At 40.9% G+C, this 23,599-nt stretch overlaps 2 protein-coding genes across 2 annotated transcripts in view; one reads left to right on the forward strand and one right to left on the reverse strand.

The window, feature by feature from the left end:
* Positions 1-23,188, forward strand: eppk1 (epiplakin 1). Its single transcript, XM_089122835.1, has 2 exons — positions 1-105; positions 4,269-23,188. The coding sequence occupies exon 2, from the start codon at positions 4,297-4,299 to the stop codon at positions 22,846-22,848; it is 18,552 nt and encodes a 6,183-aa protein (XP_088978961.1). The 5' UTR covers positions 1-105; positions 4,269-4,296; the 3' UTR covers positions 22,849-23,188.
* The window catches only part of fbxl6 (F-box and leucine-rich repeat protein 6), an 8,439-nt gene continuing 6,265 nt past the window's right edge, over positions 21,426-23,599 (reverse strand). Inside the window, exon 10 of the mRNA XM_039679039.2 lies at positions 21,426-23,577. Coding sequence (XP_039534973.2) covers positions 23,448-23,577 — 130 coding nt within the window. The 3' untranslated portion in view covers positions 21,426-23,447. The remainder of the gene's footprint in view (positions 23,578-23,599) is intronic.

Genomic DNA, 23,599 nt, shown 5'->3' on the forward strand with positions numbered 1-23,599 from the left:
TAGTGTCTTTTGCTGTTTTCCCAGAGTGCTTGACCCACATCAAGTCTTAGTGAGCAGGAAAAAAACACACCCTCAACTGGAATTTGAATGAAAACATTGAAAGAGGTAAGAATGAGTTCGCTGTGAAACTTTTTTTTTTGTCTTTTAGATAACAAGCTAAAGAGTTTTTGAAATTGCATTGTTGTTTGCTTTTTAAAAAAGTAGCAGTGGTAACATTGTAAAGCAAGGACTTTCAGGCAACCTGAACATGTGTGCCTTTATTTAGTATGTCAGAATGTCATGTTCAACATGTGTTCACTTGATCAACCACACCTCTTAGCAATAAAGAGTTCAAACGGTTTATCAAAGTGCAAATATTTGCGAACAGTGAACAGTTGGACACTTTTATGGTTATATAATGTAATCTACTTTTTAGCCAAGAGGATTGGTACAGTAAACATTACATTATGAGTTTAGAATTGTTTTAATCAAAAGTGACTTTCAAATGAATAAGTCTAAAAAAAACCAAGAAAGTAAATAATGAATTGTGCATACTTCATGGGGCAAGTAAATGAGCTATCCACCAAATTTTGGATGTAGGCTTTCTGTGTTAATGCATTATGAACACATTCTCAATGTTTTTAAAAGTACAGTACAGTCAATCTGCATTATTATGCATCACACCATTGAACCATGGTCAAAAAATAATATAATTTATAATTTGGGTTTAAAAACTTCGTGGAGGAAAATGGATTGGGGAAGATGTGGACTTACCTTCAAATTGTAACATATAGGTTTAGCATGTGCATAATGATAGTACCAATGTAGAAAGTAAATAGAAACATTTGCTAATTGAGTTGTTATAGCATAAAAATGGCAAAACTTTTATAGAATGTATAAATTCCTTTTGATATTATTATCAATAATATTAAAGTGTCATTAATGTAAAATATTAACGCTATTTTCACGATTTAGTTGATAATTGAATAACCGATTACAGACAATAAGATTTACCTGAAAGATAAAATCGACTTGAATATGAAGAGTTCAGATGCAAAAGCCTCTAAATGCCATTTGAAATTTTCTTCTTTAATGATGATTTTTATCAAACTTGTACATTTAAGTTCAGTAATTTCACTTAAATAACAATTAATAGGTAATTATTAATTGTAATTACTGAACTTAAATATACAAGTTTGATAAAAAATCATCATTAAAGAAGAAAATTTCAAATGGCATTTAGAGGCTTTTGCATATGAACTCTTCATATTTACTTATTTAATTTATATTTTTCTTGAAGATATGTCTTAATAGCAATAATTGCAAAATTATGAAATGTTCATCTAATTCATAACCCCATTAATTACAATAATTATTACATTTTAAAATAATAACACTATACGGGTAAACTATGATATTCAACATAATACCATGTCAAACCAGACACACAAAATTATATAAATGAACCTCAAAACTCACAAATGTTGAAACTCAGATGAATGACAAAAGTAAAAATAGTGTAGCCATTTATCAAAAGATTGTGTCATCTACAATACCTTTATGATTCAATAAAAATAAACTTATAATGCACTCTATAAACAGCTATACAAAAAGTGAACTTGTGTTCATTTGAGTGCTCTTTAAGAAAGTGTCATGTGACCTTATATGGTTTCAGAAGTCCTAATTCAGAACTCCCTAAGTCTGCATCCAAGGAATTTGGACAGGAAGGGGCCATTAGCAACCCTTTTCATTGTGCAAGTTTTTTTTTTTTTTTTTTTTTTTAAAGGATGATTACATATCTTAGTTATACAGTCTCACTGCTGCAAAGCAAACATTACTTGCACAAGATTTTGCATAAAACATTCAGTGTTTACTGAAGGATGTCAGGTCCTTAAATTTTAATTACAATTAAAATTCTGCTAACAGTACAAATCCAACCTGATGAACCAGTGTTATTACTAGTGATATTTCTGCATTTCAAATAATTTACTTGCAGATGATCTAAAATTCAACGATTATCTACAATTACCTGTAGGTTATGGAAGCATATGAGTAGCAATATTCAATTTGAAATGTAATATGCAAAATGACAATGTAATATGTAAAATGGCATTGCATTCTGTGTTTAAATTTGCATTTTACATTACCATTCTAGAAAGGTTTGGTGCAAAATGAAAATGAAATTACATAATTTACATTTGCCATTTCATACAATAGTTTTGATGAGTTTTGAAATGATTTATAAGTTGCAAAATTAAAATTAAAATGCATTACAGAAATGATAAGATATGTGTAGCCTAACATGTTCAAGCAAAAACTGTGGCAAAATGATAATTCAAATGTTATTTTTCTTAATTGCATTTACACTCAGTCACTTGTGATTGCATTTTAATGAAATGTCTTGCAATGAATGTAATGTGCACATTGAAAATGCATTCTGAGCCGATCACGCCCCCTCCTGGCCTGTCAATCACTGCATCAAGGCGGGGCTTAAGTTGTGTTGCTGTGTTGTTTCTCTCTATGCCACTCTTTGGAGGGGGGGGGGGGGGGGGTTGCTTAAGCTGACGATGGCCTTTCTGAAAGGGCAGCATTTGCACTTTGTCGCTCTATTGCTTGTGCAGCTTCTCAGAGAAGCTGTGGAACTGACTTGTCCATGTTGCCTCACGGCGTGTACAGAATCGGTTAAAATTTGCCAAGGAGCACGTCCATTGGCCCAAAGAGAATGGCATAATTCTGTGGAAAGACGAGAGTTAAATTGTTGTTTTCGAGTTTAGTGGTCATTGACACCCTGCATGTTTCAACAAGACAATGACTCCAAAAAAAAGGGCAACATTTTGATTCAAGACAAAAAAGACTGGGCTAACGGAGTTTTCTTTGCTTCCTGTAAAAAAGAAAAATAACGTAAAATTTGTTTAATGCTTTGATTTGTAATTGAATGTTTCCACTACTTTTGAAATATCGAAATAAAAACTAAAAAAATTAAAGTTAGCTAAAAAAGCTAAAGCACTTTATTCACTTTTATTAACGCACTGCTATTTACATTTCAGGATGTGTTTGTATGGATGAGCGACATGCCGACATCATGGCTTAAGTGAAAGTCAGAAAATGTATCATTTTATGCAACTGTGCAACAACAAAAAGTTTACACATATAATACTGAGAGAGAGAGAGAGAGAGAGAGAGAGAGAGAGAGAGAGAGAGAGAGAGAGAGAGGGAGAGAGAGAGAGAGAGAGAGGGAGAGAGAGGGAGAGAGGAAAATGCCCTTTTTGTGCACGATTGTGTACTGTAAAAAGCTTGTCTGGGTCATTGATTCCAACATTCTTCAAAAGTACATCAGCATCCTGTATTTCCAGTTTTCCATTGCTTAGTGTTAATGCAAGAAACTTTCCAAATGATGCAATGCTCAAAACGTTTTTTCTTGTCATAACAAGTCATGATAAAGGTGAACTGTGCTTTCATTGTTAGCAGAAACCCAAGTTTTGACATCTTTGAGTTAAGGTTTTCTGTGGTGTACCTGCACTGCACAGGTTTGCCATGTGCTTTTTCTACACTGTAAAACATATCCTGTTAATTTTAGTGTAAAACAAAACCTGGCAGCTGTGGTTGCCATAAATTTACCATAAACAATGCTATGGCAATTTTACAACTTAGAACAGTATATTTCATTAAGTAATATAATATTAATATACCTACTTCTAGGGTACCAAACTGCCAAATTCTGCCTTTTTACCTTAAAATGTCCTGATAACACCACAATAATCCAGGTGAAACAATAGAAAGCTACATGATGAATCTGAGTTCATCATAAGCAGCCTGTTCAACATGGTCAGTATTCATAAATACCTGTGGATGGTGAACAGGGTCATGCAAAGACAAAACACCATCAGGGTAACACACGTGACACAAAAGTAATGAAATATATTTTAAATGAATTAACATAAAATTTAACACAATTTACATCACTGATGACACATATAAGAAGAAACATACTGTATATATATCATATATATATATATATCTGTGATGTGTAATCCAGGGACTTCTGGGAATGTCCTTTTACTGTTGTTGTTGCTTTTTTTTTTTTTTACCATAAATGATGTGCTAATTAGTTAAAAATATTTTTTTTTTCTTGCAAAAGCAGATAACCAGTTAACATGTTTAGTATTTTTCTTTAAAAATTAAAACGTTTTTTTACAGTGTACAGTAAACAAAAACATATGACTAACTTAAAAGTATCAGGAATTTTTTTTTTAATGCGTTGCTAATAAATATTTTTATGTAATCCACAGAAGCGGGAGCAGAAAATATCTACAAAAAATGCCAGCTCAGGAAAACTGCAATTCTCAGGGGCCAGTAGCTGGGGTGTTTCTTGAACACTCAAATGAAACCATTACAATATACCAAGCCTACAAGAAACGCTTGTTGACTCCAGGAACATGTCTGGCACTGTTAGAAGCCCAAGCTGCAACAGGAGGAATCATCGACCCAGTCAAAAACAGGATATGCACCGTAGACGATGCGGTAAAGGAAGGCATTGTGGGACGCGAAATGAAAGAGAAACTTCAATTTGCTGAGAGGGCCATCACGGGCTACACAGATCCTTACACCAACCAACAAATCTCACTCTTCCAGGCCATGCAGAAAGATGTCATTCCAAAAGAGTATGGCATTAGACTGCTTGAGGCGCAGATCTCTGGCAAAGGGATCTATGACCCTATTGAAAAATGCTACCTAACAGAAGAACAAGCCAATGGACGAGGTCACTATGACAAAGATCTTTTCAGAGACAAGATGGATGATCTAAAAATATTCTATGACCCAAACTCTCAGCAAAACCTCACCTATCCATCGCTGATAAAGAAATGCACAGTAGCCCCAGACACAGGTTTACTGCTCTTCCCAATGTACATCACATTTAAAGGCCTCCGCAGAGGTGTAACCTCTGCTGAGCTTCTGGCATCAAAAATAATTGACCAACAGACATTTGAAAATCTACATGATGGTAAAACCACCACCCAGGAGGTGATGTTAATGGAAACGGTGAAAGAATATCTAGAAGGACAAACTAGCATTGGGGGAGTAGCTGTGCTCTCCACAAATAAGAAAATGAGTATCTATCAGGCAATGAGACAAGGAATAATCATGCCTGGTTCTGCTTTGATTCTGCTCGAAGCACAGGCTGCAACTGGATTTATGATTGACCCAGTTGAAAACAAGACATACACGGTAGATGAAGCCATTAAACAAAAACTTGTAGGACCAGAATACCATGCAAAATTGCTTGCAGCAGAACGCGCAGTTACTGGTTACAAGGACCCATACACTGGTGAAACCATTTCTCTTTTTCAAGCTCTGAAGAAGGAACTGATTGTGAAGGAGCATGGAATCCGCTTGCTTGAAGCACAAATCGCAACAGGTGGAATTATTGACCCCATATACAGTCATAGAGTTCCTGTGGATGTAGCATACAAGCGTGGCTTCTTTGATGAGGAAATGAATGCCATCCTTAAGGATCCTGAAGATGACACTAAAGGATTCTTTGACCCAAACACAAAGGAAAATCTGACATATCTACAACTGCTTGATCATTGTGTCATTGACTCTTCTACAGGACTTACATTGTTGCCCATTCAGGATACATCTGGGAGTCCGAATCACACATTCATTGGCTTTGACATCAAAAAAGTATTCAAGGGTGTCATGGTGAAAGTGACACGTGGAAAATACATTGGAATGACTGTTTCACTCTGGGAATTACTTATGTCTGAATACTTCACTGAGCAGCAAAGGCTAGACTTTATCCAGCAATACAGAACCAGAACAGTCACGATTGAATTTATAGTCACTAAAGTCCTGGAGATCATTGAGCATTCGGTGAAAACAACCAAAGTAGTTTTTGAAGGTATAAGGGAAAAAGTAAGTGCAAACCAGCTCTTTGAGGCCGATATCATCACAGAGCACGATCTAGAAGATCTCAGAGAAGGAAAAAAGACTGTCAAAGATGTTACGGAGAATGTATCTGTGCATACATATCTACAAGGCAAACCAAGCATTGCTGGAGTGCTGCTTCCTGACTCACAAGTGATGTCAATCTACCAAGCCCGACAAAAAGGGATTCTGAGGCCAGGAACATCACTTGTTCTTCTTGAAGCCCAGGCTGCAACAGGATACATAATTGACCCAATTGCTAATCTAAAGTTCTCTGTAGATGATGCAGTGAAGGCACGGGTGGTAGGGGCGGATCTTCACGCAAAACTATCCTCAGCAGAGAAGGCAGTGACAGGTTACCACGATCCATACACTGGCGAGAAAATCTCATTGTTCCAAGCAATGAAAAAAGATTTAATTGTGAAAGATCATGGTATACGTCTACTAGAGGCCCAGATTGCCACAGGGGGCATTATTGATCCGGTAAATAGCCATCGCATTCCAGTTCATATTGCTTATAAACGAGGATTCTTTGATAGTGAAATGAATCAGACCCTTTGTGATCCAACTGATGACACAAAAGGTTTCTTTGACCCAAACAGTCATGAAAACCTTACCTATATGCAGCTTATGTCCAGGTGTGTCACTGACCAAACCACGAGCCTTTGCCTTTTGACAATCAAAGGGAACGACAGGAGAGTCAAGATAGGGGACAGCACCAAAGAGGCCTTCAACACCACGTATGTATCTGTGAGATATGGCAGATTCAGCGGCAAGAAAGTGACACTCTGGGATCTCATCAACTCAGAATATTTGTCTGAGGAGAAAAGACAGGAGCTGTTAAAATGTTACAAGTCAAAAGCAATCACAATTGAAGAAATCATCACAACAGTTCTAGAGATCATTGAGCGCAAAGAAGTACAAAGAAATGCTGACCTCAGTGTAGATGGTCTCAGGGGAAAAGTTTCCATTTTGGAGCTACTGAATTTGGGGATAATAGATGAAAATCAATACAAAAATGTTATTGAGGGGAGGCTGACAATCAAAGATCTCATTGAGACAGGCACTTTGAGAAACTTCCTCAGCGGAACAAGCTGTATAGCAGGTGTAATATTAGAAAAGTCTAATCAGAAAATGAGTATCTACAAAGCCAGAAAAGAAGGCCATCTTACCCCTGGCACTGCCTTGTGTCTTCTTGAAGCACAGGCTGCCACTGGGTTTATTATTGATCCAATACAAAACAAGAAACTCACCGTAGATGAGGCACTGAAGCAGAAAATCATAGTTCCAGAGTTGTATGAAAAACTCCTGGCTGCAGAGAAAGCAGTGACTGGTTACAAAGACCCATACACAGGCAAGACAATATCACTTTTCGAAGCAATCAAGAAAGAACTTATTGTAAAGCAGCATGGCATTCGTCTGCTTGAAGCCCAGATTGCAACAGGTGGCATCATTGATCCCTTAACATGTTTACATTTGCCACTTGATGTTGCTTTCCAGAAGGGTTATTTTGATTCAGACTTAAACCAGATACTTGCTGATCAAACCGATGACACTAAAGGATTTTTTGATCCCACCACACAAGAAAATCTTACTTACATGGAGATGATCAAACGATGCATAAAGGATCCCCATACTGGTCTTTTACTTCTTCCAGTTGCCGAAAAAGGGAAAACACAAGAGAAATCACAAAAAATCATCTCTGAGGTTGAGATTAAGGAAGAATTTGGGAAAAACAAAGTTGTCATTCCTGTTGGCCATTTGTCTGGAAAATCACTGTCTCTTTGGGAGATAATTCATTCTGTTTACTTCACAGATGAACAGAGGCAGCAGTACTTTGAACAATTTTGTTTGGGCAAGATAAATATCAAGGATGTTGTCACCATGGTTACCACAACTATTCAAACACTGGAACAGAAAGAAGCAGTTCCTCAAACAACAATGGGCCTGAGAAAACCTGTTTCTGTGCAACAGCTACATGAGTCTGGAATCATTGACACCAGTACTTACAAAGCACTGCAACTTGGTACGGAGACGCTTGGAAATGTGGTTAAACTTGAATCTGTTCAAAGGTATCTGAAGGGCACTGGAAGTATTGCTGGAGTGAAGCTTCATCCATCAGGAAAAGTGTTAACCTTAAACATGGCAAAAACTGAAGGCTTACTCACTTCTGATGTAGCACTGTTGTTGCTTGAGGCTCAGGCAGCAACTGGATATGTTATCGATCCAATCAAAAACACACAGCACTCAGTCATGGAGGCTGTCAGAGCTCAACTTATTGAACCAGAGATATTGGAGCACTTGCTATTGGCTGAAAGTGCTGTCACTGGCTTCACAGACCCATACACAGACGAGCAGATATGTTTATTTGAAGCAATGAATAAAGGTCTCATCCCTTGGAAACATGGACTGAACCTCTTAGATGCACAGCTTGCCACAGGGGGGATTATTGATCCAACAGGAAGCTATCGGTTGCCTGTTCAAAAAGCAATTATGAAAGGATGCTTAAATAAGGAGACGAGTGATCTTCTGGCAAATCTTAGTAAAAGTGAAAAAGGTTTTTCAGACCCCCAAACAAAAGAACCTCTTACCTACCATCAGCTCATGACGAAATGTGAAAAGAATTCAACAACCGGCATGCTGCTTCTCCCAATAACTGAAAAGAGTGCTGAAAGCTCAACCTTCAATGACAAACAAATAATGAATGTCTTCAAAGAAAAATCAGTGATCATCAATGCTGGAAAGTTTGCAGACAAACGTGTATCACTTTGGGATGTACTACACTCAGAGTATATATCTGAAGAGAAGAGAAACAAATTATTTGAACAATACAAACAAAAGAAACTATCAATAGAGGAGATAACAGAAATGGTGACAGCAATGACTATTGAGGCAAGCACAAAAAGACATTCCTTTAAAGGTCTCAGAAAACAAGTGTCAGCAAGTGACCTATTTGAAGCAAAAATCATCTCAAAACAAATGTTTACTAAGCTTATCAATGATGAAGTAGATGATGAAGATATAAACAATACAGAATCTATTCAAAAATACCTTGGCGCAACGAACTGTATTGCTGGTGTATATGTCCAGTCTACCAAACAGACCATGAGCATATTTGAAGCAAGAAATAAGGGACTTCTGACACCTGGAACGACTTTGGTTTTACTTGAGGCCCAGGCTGCCACTGGCTTCATGATTGACCCAGTAAAGAACAAAAAACTGTCAGTAGAGCAGGCGGTGACTGAAGGGATTGTTGGAACAGAATGGAAAAGCAAACTGCTGTCTGCAGAGCGTGCAGTTACTGGTTACACAGACCCCAACACAGGAAAAACAATCTCCTTGTTCCAGGCCTTAAAAAAAGACCTGATTGTCAAGGACCATGGTATTCGTCTGCTAGAAGCTCAGATTGCTACGGGGGGCATCATTGATCCTGTGCACAGCCATCGTGTCCCTGTGGAGGTGGCTTACCAAAGAGGGTACTTTGATGAGGAGATGAACAAGATCCTCTCTGATCCAGATGATGACACCAAGGGTTTCTTTGATCCCAACACACAGGAGAACCTCACATACTTGCAACTTGTGGAGAGGTGTGTTAAAGACCCCATCACTGGCCTGAGCCTGCTTGTGATCGTGAAAAAGGGAGAGTACTACTTTTTCATTGATGAATATACAAAGAATATCCTCAAGTCTGCAACCACAAACAAAGCAGGAGGTAAATTCCAAGGACAGCTGGTGACACTTTGGGATCTGTTGTATTCAAATTACATATCTGAGGAAAAGAGGAGAGAACTGGTGCAGCAGTTTAAGTCAGGTACAATAACTATTGAACAATTCTTAGAAATAGTTCTGACCTTAGTATCACAGAAATCAGGAACAAGCACCCACACAATTACTACCACCACCACAGCAACAACAGAGACAACCCAAAACAACACCTTCCAAGGTATCAGAAAGGATGTGAGTGCTGATGAGCTGTTGCTATCCAAAGTCATCGATGAGAAAATGTACAAAGACCTAACAACTGGAAAAGTCACAGTTGATCATGTGAGTGAAATAGACTCTGTGCGAAAATACCTGAAAGGGACAAACTGCATTGCTGGTGTATTTGTGCAGTCTACAAAACAGACCATGAGCATAACCGAAGCCAAAAATAAGGGACTTCTAACACCTGGAACGTCTTTGGTTTTACTTGAGGCCCAGGCTGCTACTGGCTTTATGATTGACCCAGTAAAGAACAAAAAACTGTCAGTAGAGCAGGCGGTGACTGAAGGCATTGTTGGAACAGAATGGAAAAACAAAATGCTGTCTGCAGAGCGGGCAGTTACTGGTTACACAGACCCCAACACGGGAAAAACAATCTCCTTGTTCCAGGCCTTAAAAAAAGATCTGATTGTCAAGGACCATGGTATTCGTCTGCTAGAAGCTCAGATTGCAACAGGGGGCATCATTGATCCTGTGCACAGCCATCGTGTCCCTGTGGAGGTGGCTTACCAAAGAGGGTACTTTGATGAGGAGATGAACAAGGTCCTCTCTGATCCAGATGATGACACCAAGGGTTTCTTTGATCCCAACACACAGGAGAACCTCACATACTTGCAACTTGTGGAGAGGTGTGTTAAAGACCCCATCACTGGCCTGAGCCTCCTTGTGATCGTGAAAAAGGGAGAGTACTACTTTTTCATCGATGAATATACAAAGAATATCCTCAAGTCTGCAACCACAAACAAAGCAGGAGGTAAATTCCAAGGACAGCTGGTGACACTTTGGGATCTGTTGTATTCAAATTACATATCTGAGGAAAAGAGGAGAGAACTGGTGCAGCAGTTTAAGTCAGGTACAATAACTATTGAACAATTCTTAGAAATAGTTCTGACCTTAGTATCACAGAAATCAGGAACAAGCACCCACACAATTACTACCACCACCACAGCAACAACAGAGACAACCCAAAACAACACCTTCCAAGGTATCAGAAAGGATGTGAGTGCTGATGAGCTGTTGCTATCCAAAGTCATCGATGAGAAAATGTACAAAGACCTAACAACTGGAAAAGTCACAGTTGATCATGTGAGTGAAATAGACTCTGTGCGAAAATACCTGAAAGGGACAAACTGCATTGCTGGTGTATTTGTGCAGTCTACAAAACAGACCATGAGCATAACCGAAGCCAAAAATAAGGGACTTCTAACACCTGGAACGTCTTTGGTTTTACTTGAGGCCCAGGCTGCTACTGGCTTTATGATTGACCCAGTAAAGAACAAAAAACTGTCAGTAGAGCAGGCGGTGACTGAAGGCATTGTTGGAACAGAATGGAAAAACAAAATGCTGTCTGCAGAGCGGGCAGTTACTGGTTACACAGACCCCAACACGGGAAAAACAATATCCTTGTTCCAGGCCTTAAAAAAAGATCTGATTGTCAAGGACCATGGTATTCGTCTGCTAGAAGCTCAGATTGCTACAGGGGGCATCATTGATCCTGTGCACAGCCATCGTGTCCCTGTGGAGGTGGCTTACCAAAGAGGGTACTTTGATGAGGAGATGAACAAGGTCCTCTCTGATCCAGATGATGACACCAAGGGTTTCTTTGATCCCAACACACAGGAGAACCTCACATACTTGCAACTTGTGGAGAGGTGTGTTAAAGACCCCATCACTGGCCTGAGCCTCCTTGTGATTGTGAAAAAGGGAGAGTACTACTTTTTCATTGATGAACATACAAAGAATATCCTCAAGTCTGCAACCACAAACAAAGCAGGAGGTAAATTCCAAGGACAGCTGGTGACACTTTGGGATCTGTTGTATTCAAATTACATATCTGAGGAAAAGAGGAGAGAACTGGTGCAGCAGTTTAAGTCAGGTACAATAACTATTGAACAATTCTTGGAAATAGTTCTGACCTTAGTATCACAGAAATCAGGAACAACCACCCACACAATTACTACCACCACCACAGCAACAACAGAGACAACCCAAAACAACACCTTCCAAGGTATCAGAAAGGATGTGAGTGCTGATGAGCTGTTGCTATCCAAAGTCATCGATGAGAAAATGTACAAAGACCTAACAACTGGAAAAGTCACAGTTGATCATGTGAGTGAAATAGACTCTGTGCGAAAATACCTGAAAGGGACAAACTGCATTGCTGGTGTATTTGTGCAGTCTACCAAACAGACCATGAGCATAACCGAAGCCAAAAATAAGGGGCTTCTAACACCTGGAACGTCTTTGGTTTTACTTGAGGCCCAGGCTGCTACTGGCTTTATGATTGACCCAGTAAAGAACAAAAAACTGTCAGTAGAGCAGGCGGTGACTGAAGGGATTGTTGGAACAGAATGGAAAAGCAAACTGCTGTCTGCAGAGCGGGCAGTTACTGGTTACACAGACCCCAACACGGGAAAAACAATCTCCTTGTTCCAGGCCTTAAAAAAAGATCTGATTGTCAAGGACCATGGTATTCGTCTGCTAGAAGCTCAGATTGCTACAGGGGGCATCATTGATCCTGTGCACAGCCATCGTGTCCCTGTGGAGGTGGCTTACCAAAGAGGGTACTTTGATGAGGAGATGAACAAGGTCCTCTCTGATCCAGATGATGACACCAAGGGTTTCTTTGATCCCAACACACAGGAGAACCTCACATACTTGCAACTTGTGGAGAGGTGTGTTAAAGACCCCATCACTGGCCTGAGCCTCCTTGTGATCGTGAAAAAGGGAGAGTACTACTTTTTCATCGATGAATATACAAAGACTATCCTCAAGTCTGCAACCACAAACAAAGCAGGAGGTAAATTCCAAGGACAGCTGGTGACACTTTGGGATCTGTTGTATTCAAATTACATATCTGAGGAAAAGAGGAGAGAACTGGTGCAGCAGTTTAAGTCAGGTACAATAACTATTGAACAATTCTTAGAAATAGTTCTGACCTTAGTATCACAGAAATCAGGAACAAGCACCCACACAATTACTACCACCACCACAGCAACAACAGAGACAACCCAAAACAACACCTTCCAAGGTATCAGAAAGGATGTGAGTGCTGATGAGCTGTTGCTATCCAAAGTCATCGATGAGAAAATGTACAAAGACCTAACAACTGGAAAAGTCACAGTTGATCATGTGAGTGAAATAGACTCTGTGCGAAAATACCTGAAAGGGACAAACTGCATTGCTGGTGTATTTGTGCAGTCTACAAAACAGACCATGAGCATAACCGAAGCCAAAAATAAGGGACTTCTAACACCTGGAACGTCTTTGGTTTTACTTGAGGCCCAGGCTGCTACTGGCTTTATGATTGACCCAGTAAAGAACAAAAAACTGTCAGTAGAGCAGGCGGTGACTGAAGGCATTGTTGGAACAGAATGGAAAAACAAAATGCTGTCTGCAGAGCGGGCAGTTACTGGTTACACAGACCCCAACACGGGAAAAACAATCTCCTTGTTCCAGGCCTTAAAAAAAGATCTGATTGTCAAGGACCATGGTATTCGTCTGCTAGAAGCTCAGATTGCTACAGGGGGCATCATTGATCCTGTGCACAGCCATCGTGTCCCTGTGGAGGTGGCTTACCAAAGAGGGTACTTTGATGAGGAAATGAACAAGGTCCTCTCTGATCCAGATGATGACACCAAGGGTTTCTTTGATCCCAACACACAGGAGAACCTCACATACTTGCAACTTGTGGAGAGGTGTGTTAAAGACCCCATCACTGGCCTGAGCCTCCTTGTGATCGTGAAAAAGGGAGAGTACTACTTTTTCATTGATGAATATACAAAGAATATCCTCAAGTCTGCAACCACAAACAAAGCAGGAGGTAAATTCCAAGGACAGCTGGTGACACTTTGGGATCTGTTGTATTCAAATTACATATCTGAGGAAAAGAGGAGAGAACTGGTGCAGCAGTTTAAGTCAGGTACAATAACTATTGAACAATTCTTAGAAATAGTTCTGACCTTAGTATCACAGAAATCAGGAACAAGCACCCACACAATTACTACCACCACCACAGCAACAACAGAGACAACCCAAAACAACACATTCCAAGGTATCAGAAAGGATGTCAGTGCTGATGAGCTGTTGCTATCCAAAGTCATCGATGAGAAAATGTACAAAGACCTAACAACTGGAAAAGTCACAGTTGATCATGTGAGTGAAATAGACTCTGTGCGAAAATACCTTAAAGGGACAAACTGCATTGCTGGTGTATTTGTGCAGTCTACAAAACAGACCATGAGCATAACCGAAGCCAAAAATAAGGGACTTCTAACACCTGGAACGTCTTTGGTTTTACTTGAGGCCCAGGCTGCTACTGGCTTTATGATTGACCCAGTAAAGAACAAAAAACTGTCAGTAGAGCAGGCGGTGACTGAAGGGATTGTTGGAACAGAATGGAAAAGCAAACTGCTGTCTGCAGAGCGGGCAGTTACTGGTTACACAGACCCCAACACGGGAAAAACAATCTCCTTGTTCCAGGCCTTAAAAAAAGATCTGATTGTCAAGGACCATGGTATTCGTCTGCTAGAAGCTCAGATTGCTACGGGGGGCATCATTGATCCTGTACACAGCCATCGTGTCCCTGTGGAGGTGGCTTACCAAAGAGGGTACTTTGATGAGGAGATGAACAAGGTCCTCTCTGATCCAGATGATGACACCAAGGGTTTCTTTGATCCCAACACACAGGAGAACCTCACATACTTGCAACTTGTGGAGAGGTGTGTTAAAGACCCCATCACTGGCCTGAGCCTCCTTGTGATCGTGAAAAAGGGAGAGTACTACTTTTTCATTGATGAACATACAAAGAATATCCTCAAGTCTGCAACCACAAACAAAGCAGGAGGTAAATTCCAAGGACAGCTGGTGACACTTTGGGATCTGTTGTATTCAAATTACATATCTGAGGAAAAGAGGAGAGAACTGGTGCTGCAGTTTAAGTCAGGTACAATAACTATTGAACAATTCTTAGAAATAGTTCTGACCTTAGTATCACAGAAATCAGGAACAAGCACCCACACAATTACTACCACCACCACAGCAACAACAGAGACAACCCAAAACAACACCTTCCAAGGTATCAGAAAGGATGTGAGTGCTGATGAGCTGTTGCTATCCAAAGTCATCGATGAGAAAATGTACAAAGACCTAACAACTGGAAAAGTCACAGTTGATCATGTGAGTGAAATAGACTCTGTGCGAAAATACCTGAAAGGGACAAACTGCATTGCTGGTGTATTTGTGCAGTCTACAAAACAGACCATGAGCATAACCGAAGCCAAAAATAAGGGACTTCTAACACCTGGAACGTCTTTGGTTTTACTTGAGGCCCAGGCTGCTACTGGCTTTATGATTGACCCAGTAAAGAACAAAAAACTGTCAGTAGAGCAGGCGGTGACTGAAGGGATTGTTGGAACAGAATGGAAAAGCAAACTGCTGTCTGCAGAGCGGGCAGTTACTGGTTACACAGACCCCAACACGGGAAAAACAATCTCCTTGTTCCAGGCCTTAAAAAAAGATCTGATTGTCAAGGACCATGGTATTCGTCTGCTAGAAGCTCAGATTGCTACAGGGGGCATCATTGATCCTGTGCACAGCCATCGTGTCCCTGTGGAGGTGGCTTACCAAAGAGGGTACTTTGATGAGGAGCTGAACAAGGTCCTCTCTGATCCAGATGATGACACCAAGGGTTTCTTTGATCCCAACACACAGGAGAACCTCACATACTTGCAACTTGTGGAGAGGTGTGTTAAAGACCCCATCACTGGCCTGAGCCTCCTTGTGATCGTGAAAAAGGGAGAGTACTACTTTTTCATTGATGAATATACAAAGAATATCCTCAAGTCTGCAACGACAAACAAAGCAGGAGGTAAATTCCAAGGACAGCTGGTGACACTTTGGGATCTGTTGTATTCAAATTACATATCTGAGGAAAAGAGGAGAGAACTGGTGCAGCAGTTTAAGTCAGGTACAATAACTATTGAACAATTCTTAGAAATAGTTCTGACCTTAGTATCACAGAAATCAGGAACAAGCACCCACACAATTACTACCACCACCACAGCAACAACAGAGACAACCCAAAACAACACATTCCAAGGTATCAGAAAGGATGTGAGTGCTGATGAGCTGTTGCTATCCAAAGTCATCGATGAGAAAATGTACAAAGACCTAACAACTGGAAAAGTCACAGTTGATCATGTGAGTGAAATAGACTCTGTGCGAAAATACCTGAAAGGGACAAACTGCATTGCTGGTGTATTTGTGCAGTCTACCAAACAGACCATGAGCATAACCGAAGCCAAAAATAAGGGGCTTCTAACACCTGGAACGTCTTTGGTTTTACTTGAGGCCCAGGCTGCTACTGGCTTTATGATTGACCCAGTAAAGAACAAAAAACTGTCAGTAGAGCAGGCGGTGACTGAAGGGATTGTTGGAACAGAATGGAAAAGCAAACTGCTGTCTGCAGAGCGGGCAGTTACTGGTTACACAGACCCCAACACGGGAAAAACAATCTCCTTGTTCCAGGCCTTAAAAAAAGATCTGATTGTTAAGGACCATGGTATTCGTCTTCTAGAAGCTCAGATTGCTACGGGGGGCATCATTGATCCTGTGCACAGCCATCGTGTCCCTGTGGAGGTGGCTTACCAAAGAGGGTACTTTGATGAGGAGATGAACAAGATCCTCTCTGATCCAGATGATGACACCAAGGGTTTCTTTGATCCCAACACACAGGAGAACCTCACATACTTGCAACTTGTGGAGAGGTGTGTTAAAGACCCCATCACTGGCCTGAGCCTCCTTGTGATCGTGAAAAAGGGAGAGTACTACTTTTTCATTGATGAACATACAAAGAATATCCTCAAGTCTGCAACCACAAACAAAGCAGGAGGTAAATTCCAAGGACAGCTGGTGACACTTTGGGATCTGTTGTATTCAAATTACATTTCTGAGGAAAAGAGGAGAGAACTGGTGCAGCAGTTTAAGTCAGGTACAATAACTATTGAACAATTCTTAGAAATAGTTCTGACCTTAGTATCACAGAAATCAGGAACAAGCACCCACACAATTACTACCACCACCACAGCAACAACAGAGACAACCCAAAACAACACCTTCCAAGGTATCAGAAAGGATGTGAGTGCTGATGAGCTGTTGCTATCCAAAGTCATCGATGAGAAAATGTACAAAGACCTAACAACTGGAAAAGTCACAGTTGATCATGTGAGTGAAATAGACTCTGTGCGAAAATACCTGAAAGGGACAAACTGCATTGCTGGTGTATTTGTGCAGTCTACAAAACAGACCATGAGCATAACCGAAGCCAAAAATAAGGGACTTCTAACACCTGGAACGTCTTTGGTTTTACTTGAGGCCCAGGCTGCTACTGGCTTTATGATTGACCCAGTAAAGAACAAAAAACTGTCAGTAGAGCAGGCGGTGACTGAAGGGATTGTTGGAACAGAATGGAAAAGCAAACTGCTGTCTGCAGAGCGGGCAGTTACTGGTTACACAGACCCCAACACGGGAAAAACAATCTCCTTGTTCCAGGCCTTAAAAAAAGATCTGATTGTCAAGGACCATGGTATTCGTCTGCTAGAAGCTCAGATTGCTACAGGGGGCATCATTGATCCTGTGCACAGCCATCGTGTCCCTGTGGAGGTGGCTTACCAAAGAGGGTACTTTGATGAGGAGCTGAACAAGGTCCTCTCTGATCCAGATGATGACACCAAGGGTTTCTTTGATCCCAACACACAGGAGAACCTCACATACTTGCAACTTGTGGAGAGGTGTGTTAAAGACCCCATCACTGGCCTGAGCCTCCTTGTGATCGTGAAAAAGGGAGAGTACTACTTTTTCATTGATGAATATACAAAGAATATCCTCAAGTCTGCAACGACAAACAAAGCAGGAGGTAAATTCCAAGGACAGCTGGTGACACTTTGGGATCTGTTGTATTCAAATTACATATCTGAGGAAAAGAGGAGAGAACTGGTGCAGCAGTTTAAGTCAGGTACAATAACTATTGAACAATTCTTAGAAATAGTTCTGACCTTAGTATCACAGAAATCAGGAACAAGCACCCACACAATTACTACCACCACCACAGCAACAACAGAGACAACCCAAAACAACACATTCCAAGGTATCAGAAAGGATGTGAGTGCTGATGAGCTGTTGCTATCCAAAGTCATCGATGAGAAAATGTACAAAGACCTAACAACTGGAAAAGTCACAGTTGATCATGTGAGTGAAATAGACTCTGTGCGAAAATACCTGAAAGGGACAAACTGCATTGCTGGTGTATTTGTGCAGTCTACCAAACAGACCATGAGCATAACCGAAGCCAAAAATAAGGGGCTTCTAACACCTGGAACGTCTTTGGTTTTACTTGAGGCCCAGGCTGCTACTGGCTTTATGATTGACCCAGTAAAGAACAAAAAACTGTCAGTAGAGCAGGCGGTGACTGAAGGGATTGTTGGAACAGAATGGAAAAGCAAACTGCTGTCTGCAGAGCGGGCAGTTACTGGTTACACAGACCCCAACACGGGAAAAACAATCTCCTTGTTCCAGGCCTTAAAAAAAGATCTGATTGTTAAGGACCATGGTATTCGTCTTCTAGAAGCTCAGATTGCTACGGGGGGCATCATTGATCCTGTGCACAGCCATCGTGTCCCTGTGGAGGTGGCTTACCAAAGAGGGTACTTTGATGAGGAGATGAACAAGATCCTCTCTGATCCAGATGATGACACCAAGGGTTTCTTTGATCCCAACACACAGGAGAACCTCACATACTTGCAACTTGTGGAGAGGTGTGTTAAAGACCCCATCACTGGCCTGAGCCTCCTTGTGATCGTGAAAAAGGGAGAGTACTACTTTTTCATTGATGAACATACAAAGAATATCCTCAAGTCTGCAACCACAAACAAAGCAGGAGGTAAATTCCAAGGACAGCTGGTGACACTTTGGGATCTGTTGTATTCAAATTACATTTCTGAGGAAAAGAGGAGAGAACTGGTGCAGCAGTTTAAGTCAGGTACAATAACTATTGAACAATTCTTAGAAATAGTTCTGACCTTAGTATCACAGAAATCAGGAACAAGCACCCACACAATTACTACCACCACCACAGCAACAACAGAGACAACCCAAAACAACACCTTCCAAGGTATCAGAAAGGATGTGAGTGCTGATGAGCTGTTGCTATCCAAAGTCATCGATGAGAAAATGTACAAAGACCTAACAACTGGAAAAGTCACAGTTGATCATGTGAGTGAAATAGACTCTGTGCGAAAATACCTGAAAGGGACAAACTGCATTGCTGGTGTATTTGTGCAGTCTACAAAACAGACCATGAGCATAACCGAAGCCAAAAATAAGGGACTTCTAACACCTGGAACGTCTTTGGTTTTACTTGAGGCCCAGGCTGCTACTGGCTTTATGATTGACCCAGTAAAGAACAAAAAACTGTCAGTAGAGCAGGCGGTGACTGAAGGGATTGTTGGAACAGAATGGAAAAGCAAACTGCTGTCTGCAGAGCGGGCAGTTACTGGTTACACAGACCCCAACACGGGAAAAACAATCTCCTTGTTCCAGGCCTTAAAAAAAGATCTGATTGTCAAGGACCATGGTATTCGTCTGCTAGAAGCTCAGATTGCTACAGGGGGCATCATTGATCCTGTGCACAGCCATCGTGTCCCTGTGGAGGTGGCTTACCAAAGAGGGTACTTTGATGAGGAGCTGAACAAGGTCCTCTCTGATCCAGATGATGACACCAAGGGTTTCTTTGATCCCAACACACAGGAGAACCTCACATACTTGCAACTTGTGGAGAGGTGTGTTAAAGACCCCATCACTGGCCTGAGCCTCCTTGTGATCGTGAAAAAGGGAGAGTACTACTTTTTCATTGATGAATATACAAAGAATATCCTCAAGTCTGCAACGACAAACAAAGCAGGAGGTAAATTCCAAGGACAGCTGGTGACACTTTGGGATCTGTTGTATTCAAATTACATATCTGAGGAAAAGAGGAGAGAACTGGTGCAGCAGTTTAAGTCAGGTACAATAACTATTGAACAATTCTTAGAAATAGTTCTGACCTTAGTATCACAGAAATCAGGAACAAGCACCCACACAATTACTACCACCACCACAGCAACAACAGAGACAACCCAAAACAACACATTCCAAGGTATCAGAAAGGATGTGAGTGCTGATGAGCTGTTGCTATCCAAAGTCATCGATGAGAAAATGTACAAAGACCTAACAACTGGAAAAGTCACAGTTGATCATGTGAGTGAAATAGACTCTGTGCGAAAATACCTGAAAGGGACAAACTGCATTGCTGGTGTATTTGTGCAGTCTACCAAACAGACCATGAGCATAACCGAAGCCAAAAATAAGGGGCTTCTAACACCTGGAACGTCTTTGGTTTTACTTGAGGCCCAGGCTGCTACTGGCTTTATGATTGACCCAGTAAAGAACAAAAAACTGTCAGTAGAGCAGGCGGTGACTGAAGGGATTGTTGGAACAGAATGGAAAAGCAAACTGCTGTCTGCAGAGCGGGCAGTTACTGGTTACACAGACCCCAACACGGGAAAAACAATATCCTTGTTCCAGGCCTTAAAAAAAGATCTGATTGTCAAGGACCATGGTATTCGTCTGCTAGAAGCTCAGATTGCTACGGGGGGCATCATTGATCCTGTGCACAGCCATCGTGTCCCAGTGGAGGTGGCTTACCAAAGAGGGTACTTTGATGAGGAGATGAACAAGGTCCTCTCTGATCCAGATGACGACACCAAGGGTTTCTTTGATCCCAACACACAGGAGAACCTCACATACTTGCAACTTGTGGAGAGGTGTGTTAAAGACCCCATCACTGGCCTGAGCCTCCTTGTGATTGTGAAAAAGGGAGAGTACTACTTTTTCATTGATGAACATATAAAGAATATCCTCAAGTCTGCAACCACAAACAAAGCAGGAGGTAAATTCCAAGGACAGCTGGTGACACTTTGGGATCTGTTGTATTCAAATTACATATCTGAGGAAAAGAGGAGAGAACTGGTGCAGCAGTTTAAGTCAGGTACAATAACTATTGAACAACTCTTAGAAATAGTTCTGACCTTAGTATCACAGAAATCAGGAACAAGCACCCACACAATTACTACCACCACCACAGCAACAACAGAGACAACCCAAAACAACACCTTCCAAGGTATCAGAAAGGATGTGAGTGCTGATGAGCTGTTGCTATCCAAAGTCATCGATGAGAAAATGTACAAAGACCTAACAACTGGAAAAGTCACAGTTGATCATGTGAGTGAAATAGACTCTGTGCGAAAATACCTGAAAGGGACAAACTGCATTGCTGGTGTATTTGTGCAGTCTACCAAACAGACCATGAGCATAACCGAAGCCAAAAATAAGGGACTTCTAACACCTGGAACGTCTTTGGTTTTACTTGAGGCCCAGGCTGCTACTGGCTTTATGATTGACCCAGTAAAGAACAAAAAACTGTCAGTAGAGCAGGCGGTGACTGAAGGGATTGTTGGAACAGAATGGAAAAGCAAACTGCTGTCTGCAGAGCGGGCAGTTACTGGTTACACAGACCCCAACACGGGAAAAACAATCTCCTTGTTCCAGGCCTTAAAAAAAGATCTGATTGTCAAGGACCATGGTATTCGTCTGCTAGAAGCTCAGATTGCTACGGGGGGCATCATTGATCCTGTGCACAGCCATCGTGTCCCAGTGGAGGTGGCTTACCAAAGAGGGTACTTTGATGAGGAGATGAACAAGGTCCTCTCTGATCCAGATGATGACACCAAGGGTTTCTTTGATCCCAACACACAGGAGAACCTCACATACTTGCAACTTGTGGAGAGGTGTGTTAAAGACCCCTACACTGGCCTGAGCCTCCTTGTGATTGTGAAAAAGGGAGAGTACTACTTTTTCATTGATGAACATACAAAGAATATCCTCAAGTCTGCAACCACAAACAAAGCAGGAGGTAAATTCCAAGGACAGCTGGTGACACTTTGGGATCTGTTGTATTCAAATTACATCTCTGAGGAAAAGAGGAGAGAACTGGTGCAGCAGTTTAAGTCAGGTACAATAACTATTGAACAATTCTTAGAAATAGTTCTGACCTTAGTATCACAGAAATCAGGAACAAGCACCCACACAATTACTACCACCACCACCACAGCAACAACAGAGACAACCCAAAAAAATACCTTCCAAGGTATCAGAAAGGATGTGAGTGCTGATGAGCTGTTGCTATCCAAAGTCATCGATGAGAAAATGTACAAAGACCTAACAACTGGAAAAGTCACAGTTGGTCATGTAAGTGAAATAGACTCTGTGCGAAAATACCTGAAAGGGACAAACTGCATTGCTGGTGTATTTGTGCAGTCTACCAAACAGACCATGAGCATAACCGAAGCCAAAAATAAGAGACTTCTAACTCCTGGGACGTCTTTGGTTTTACTTGAGGCCCAGGCTGCTACTGGCTTTATGATTGACCCAGTAAAGAACAAAAAACTGTCAGTAGAGCAGGCGGTGACTGAAGGGATTGTTGGAACAGAATGGAAAAGCAAACTGCTGTCTGCAGAGCGAGCAGTTACTGGTTACACAGACCCCAACACAGGAAAAACAATCTCCTTGTTCCAGGCCTTAAAAAAAGATCTGATTGTCAAGGACCATGGTATTCGTCTGCTAGAAGCTCAGATTGCTACGGGGGGCATCATTGATCCTGTGCACAGCCATCGTGTCCCTGTGGAGGTGGCTTACCAAAGAGGGTACTTTGATGAGGAGATGAACAAGATCCTCTCTGATCCAGATGATGACACCAAGGGTTTCTTTGATCCCAACACACAAGAGAACCTCACATACATGCAATTAATGGAGAGGTGTGTTAGAGACCCAAAGACTGGGCTGAGTCTGCTTGCTTTACAAAAGTAGAGTTAAGATTGGATGCGATATGCCATGCAAACTATTCATGCTTTATTAAATACAATCATACTTATCTCTTACTTTTTATTCCATTTGCAAATCTGCAAGTGTATCATTTAAGTGTATACCATTTAAGTTGCATTGTTCATATTAGAGTTTAAGATAACTTCTCTTTCTAGTTTTACACTTTTAAACTGCAACATAGTATGTCAGTGTTTTGTTTAATACACTGCTTTCTGGCTACATGTTCAAAACAATACAAATAAACTTAAAGCTGCAACATGTTATTATATTTCATAATTCTCAAGTCAGTAATCTCTTTCATTATAAAGATTGTGTTTTTATTGAAGATGACTTGTTTACATTGTCATAATTTCACAACATTTGACATTTATTGTATTCCAGCACATAAACATGTTTTGGACAGTAAAGATACACAAATATAAATGGGTTCTTTACTGGTAAGTCTAACTTTACATGAGAAAAGGCTTTATAGTTATATACAAATCACAAGTTACACACACACACACCACATTTAAGTACATGTTAAAAACAACTGAATGAACTAAATGAACTATTAAAGTTCAGACAATAAATAGGCTCCATGTTCAGCCTAATTTGTCCAGGAGAAGCTGAATGTCTTCTTGACCATGATATACTCTTTTGAGCCCTCTGGGCAGATACCGGCAAGACGATAGATTCAAGTACTTCAGAGCTGGTGCCTGGGTTATCAGTAACCTATGAAACAATAATAAATGGT

This window comes from Pimephales promelas, chromosome 18 (genome assembly GCF_988280905.1).
Source record: "Pimephales promelas chromosome 18, fPimPro1.hap1.1, whole genome shotgun sequence".
Lineage (NCBI taxonomy): Eukaryota > Metazoa > Chordata > Actinopteri > Cypriniformes > Leuciscidae > Pimephales > Pimephales promelas.

Bases quoted from the DNA above. Each gene is read 5' to 3' on its own strand.
- eppk1 (XM_089122835.1), top strand. From the start codon at position 4,297: ATGCCAGCTCAGGAAAACTGCAATTCTCAGGGGCCAGTAGCTGGGGTG.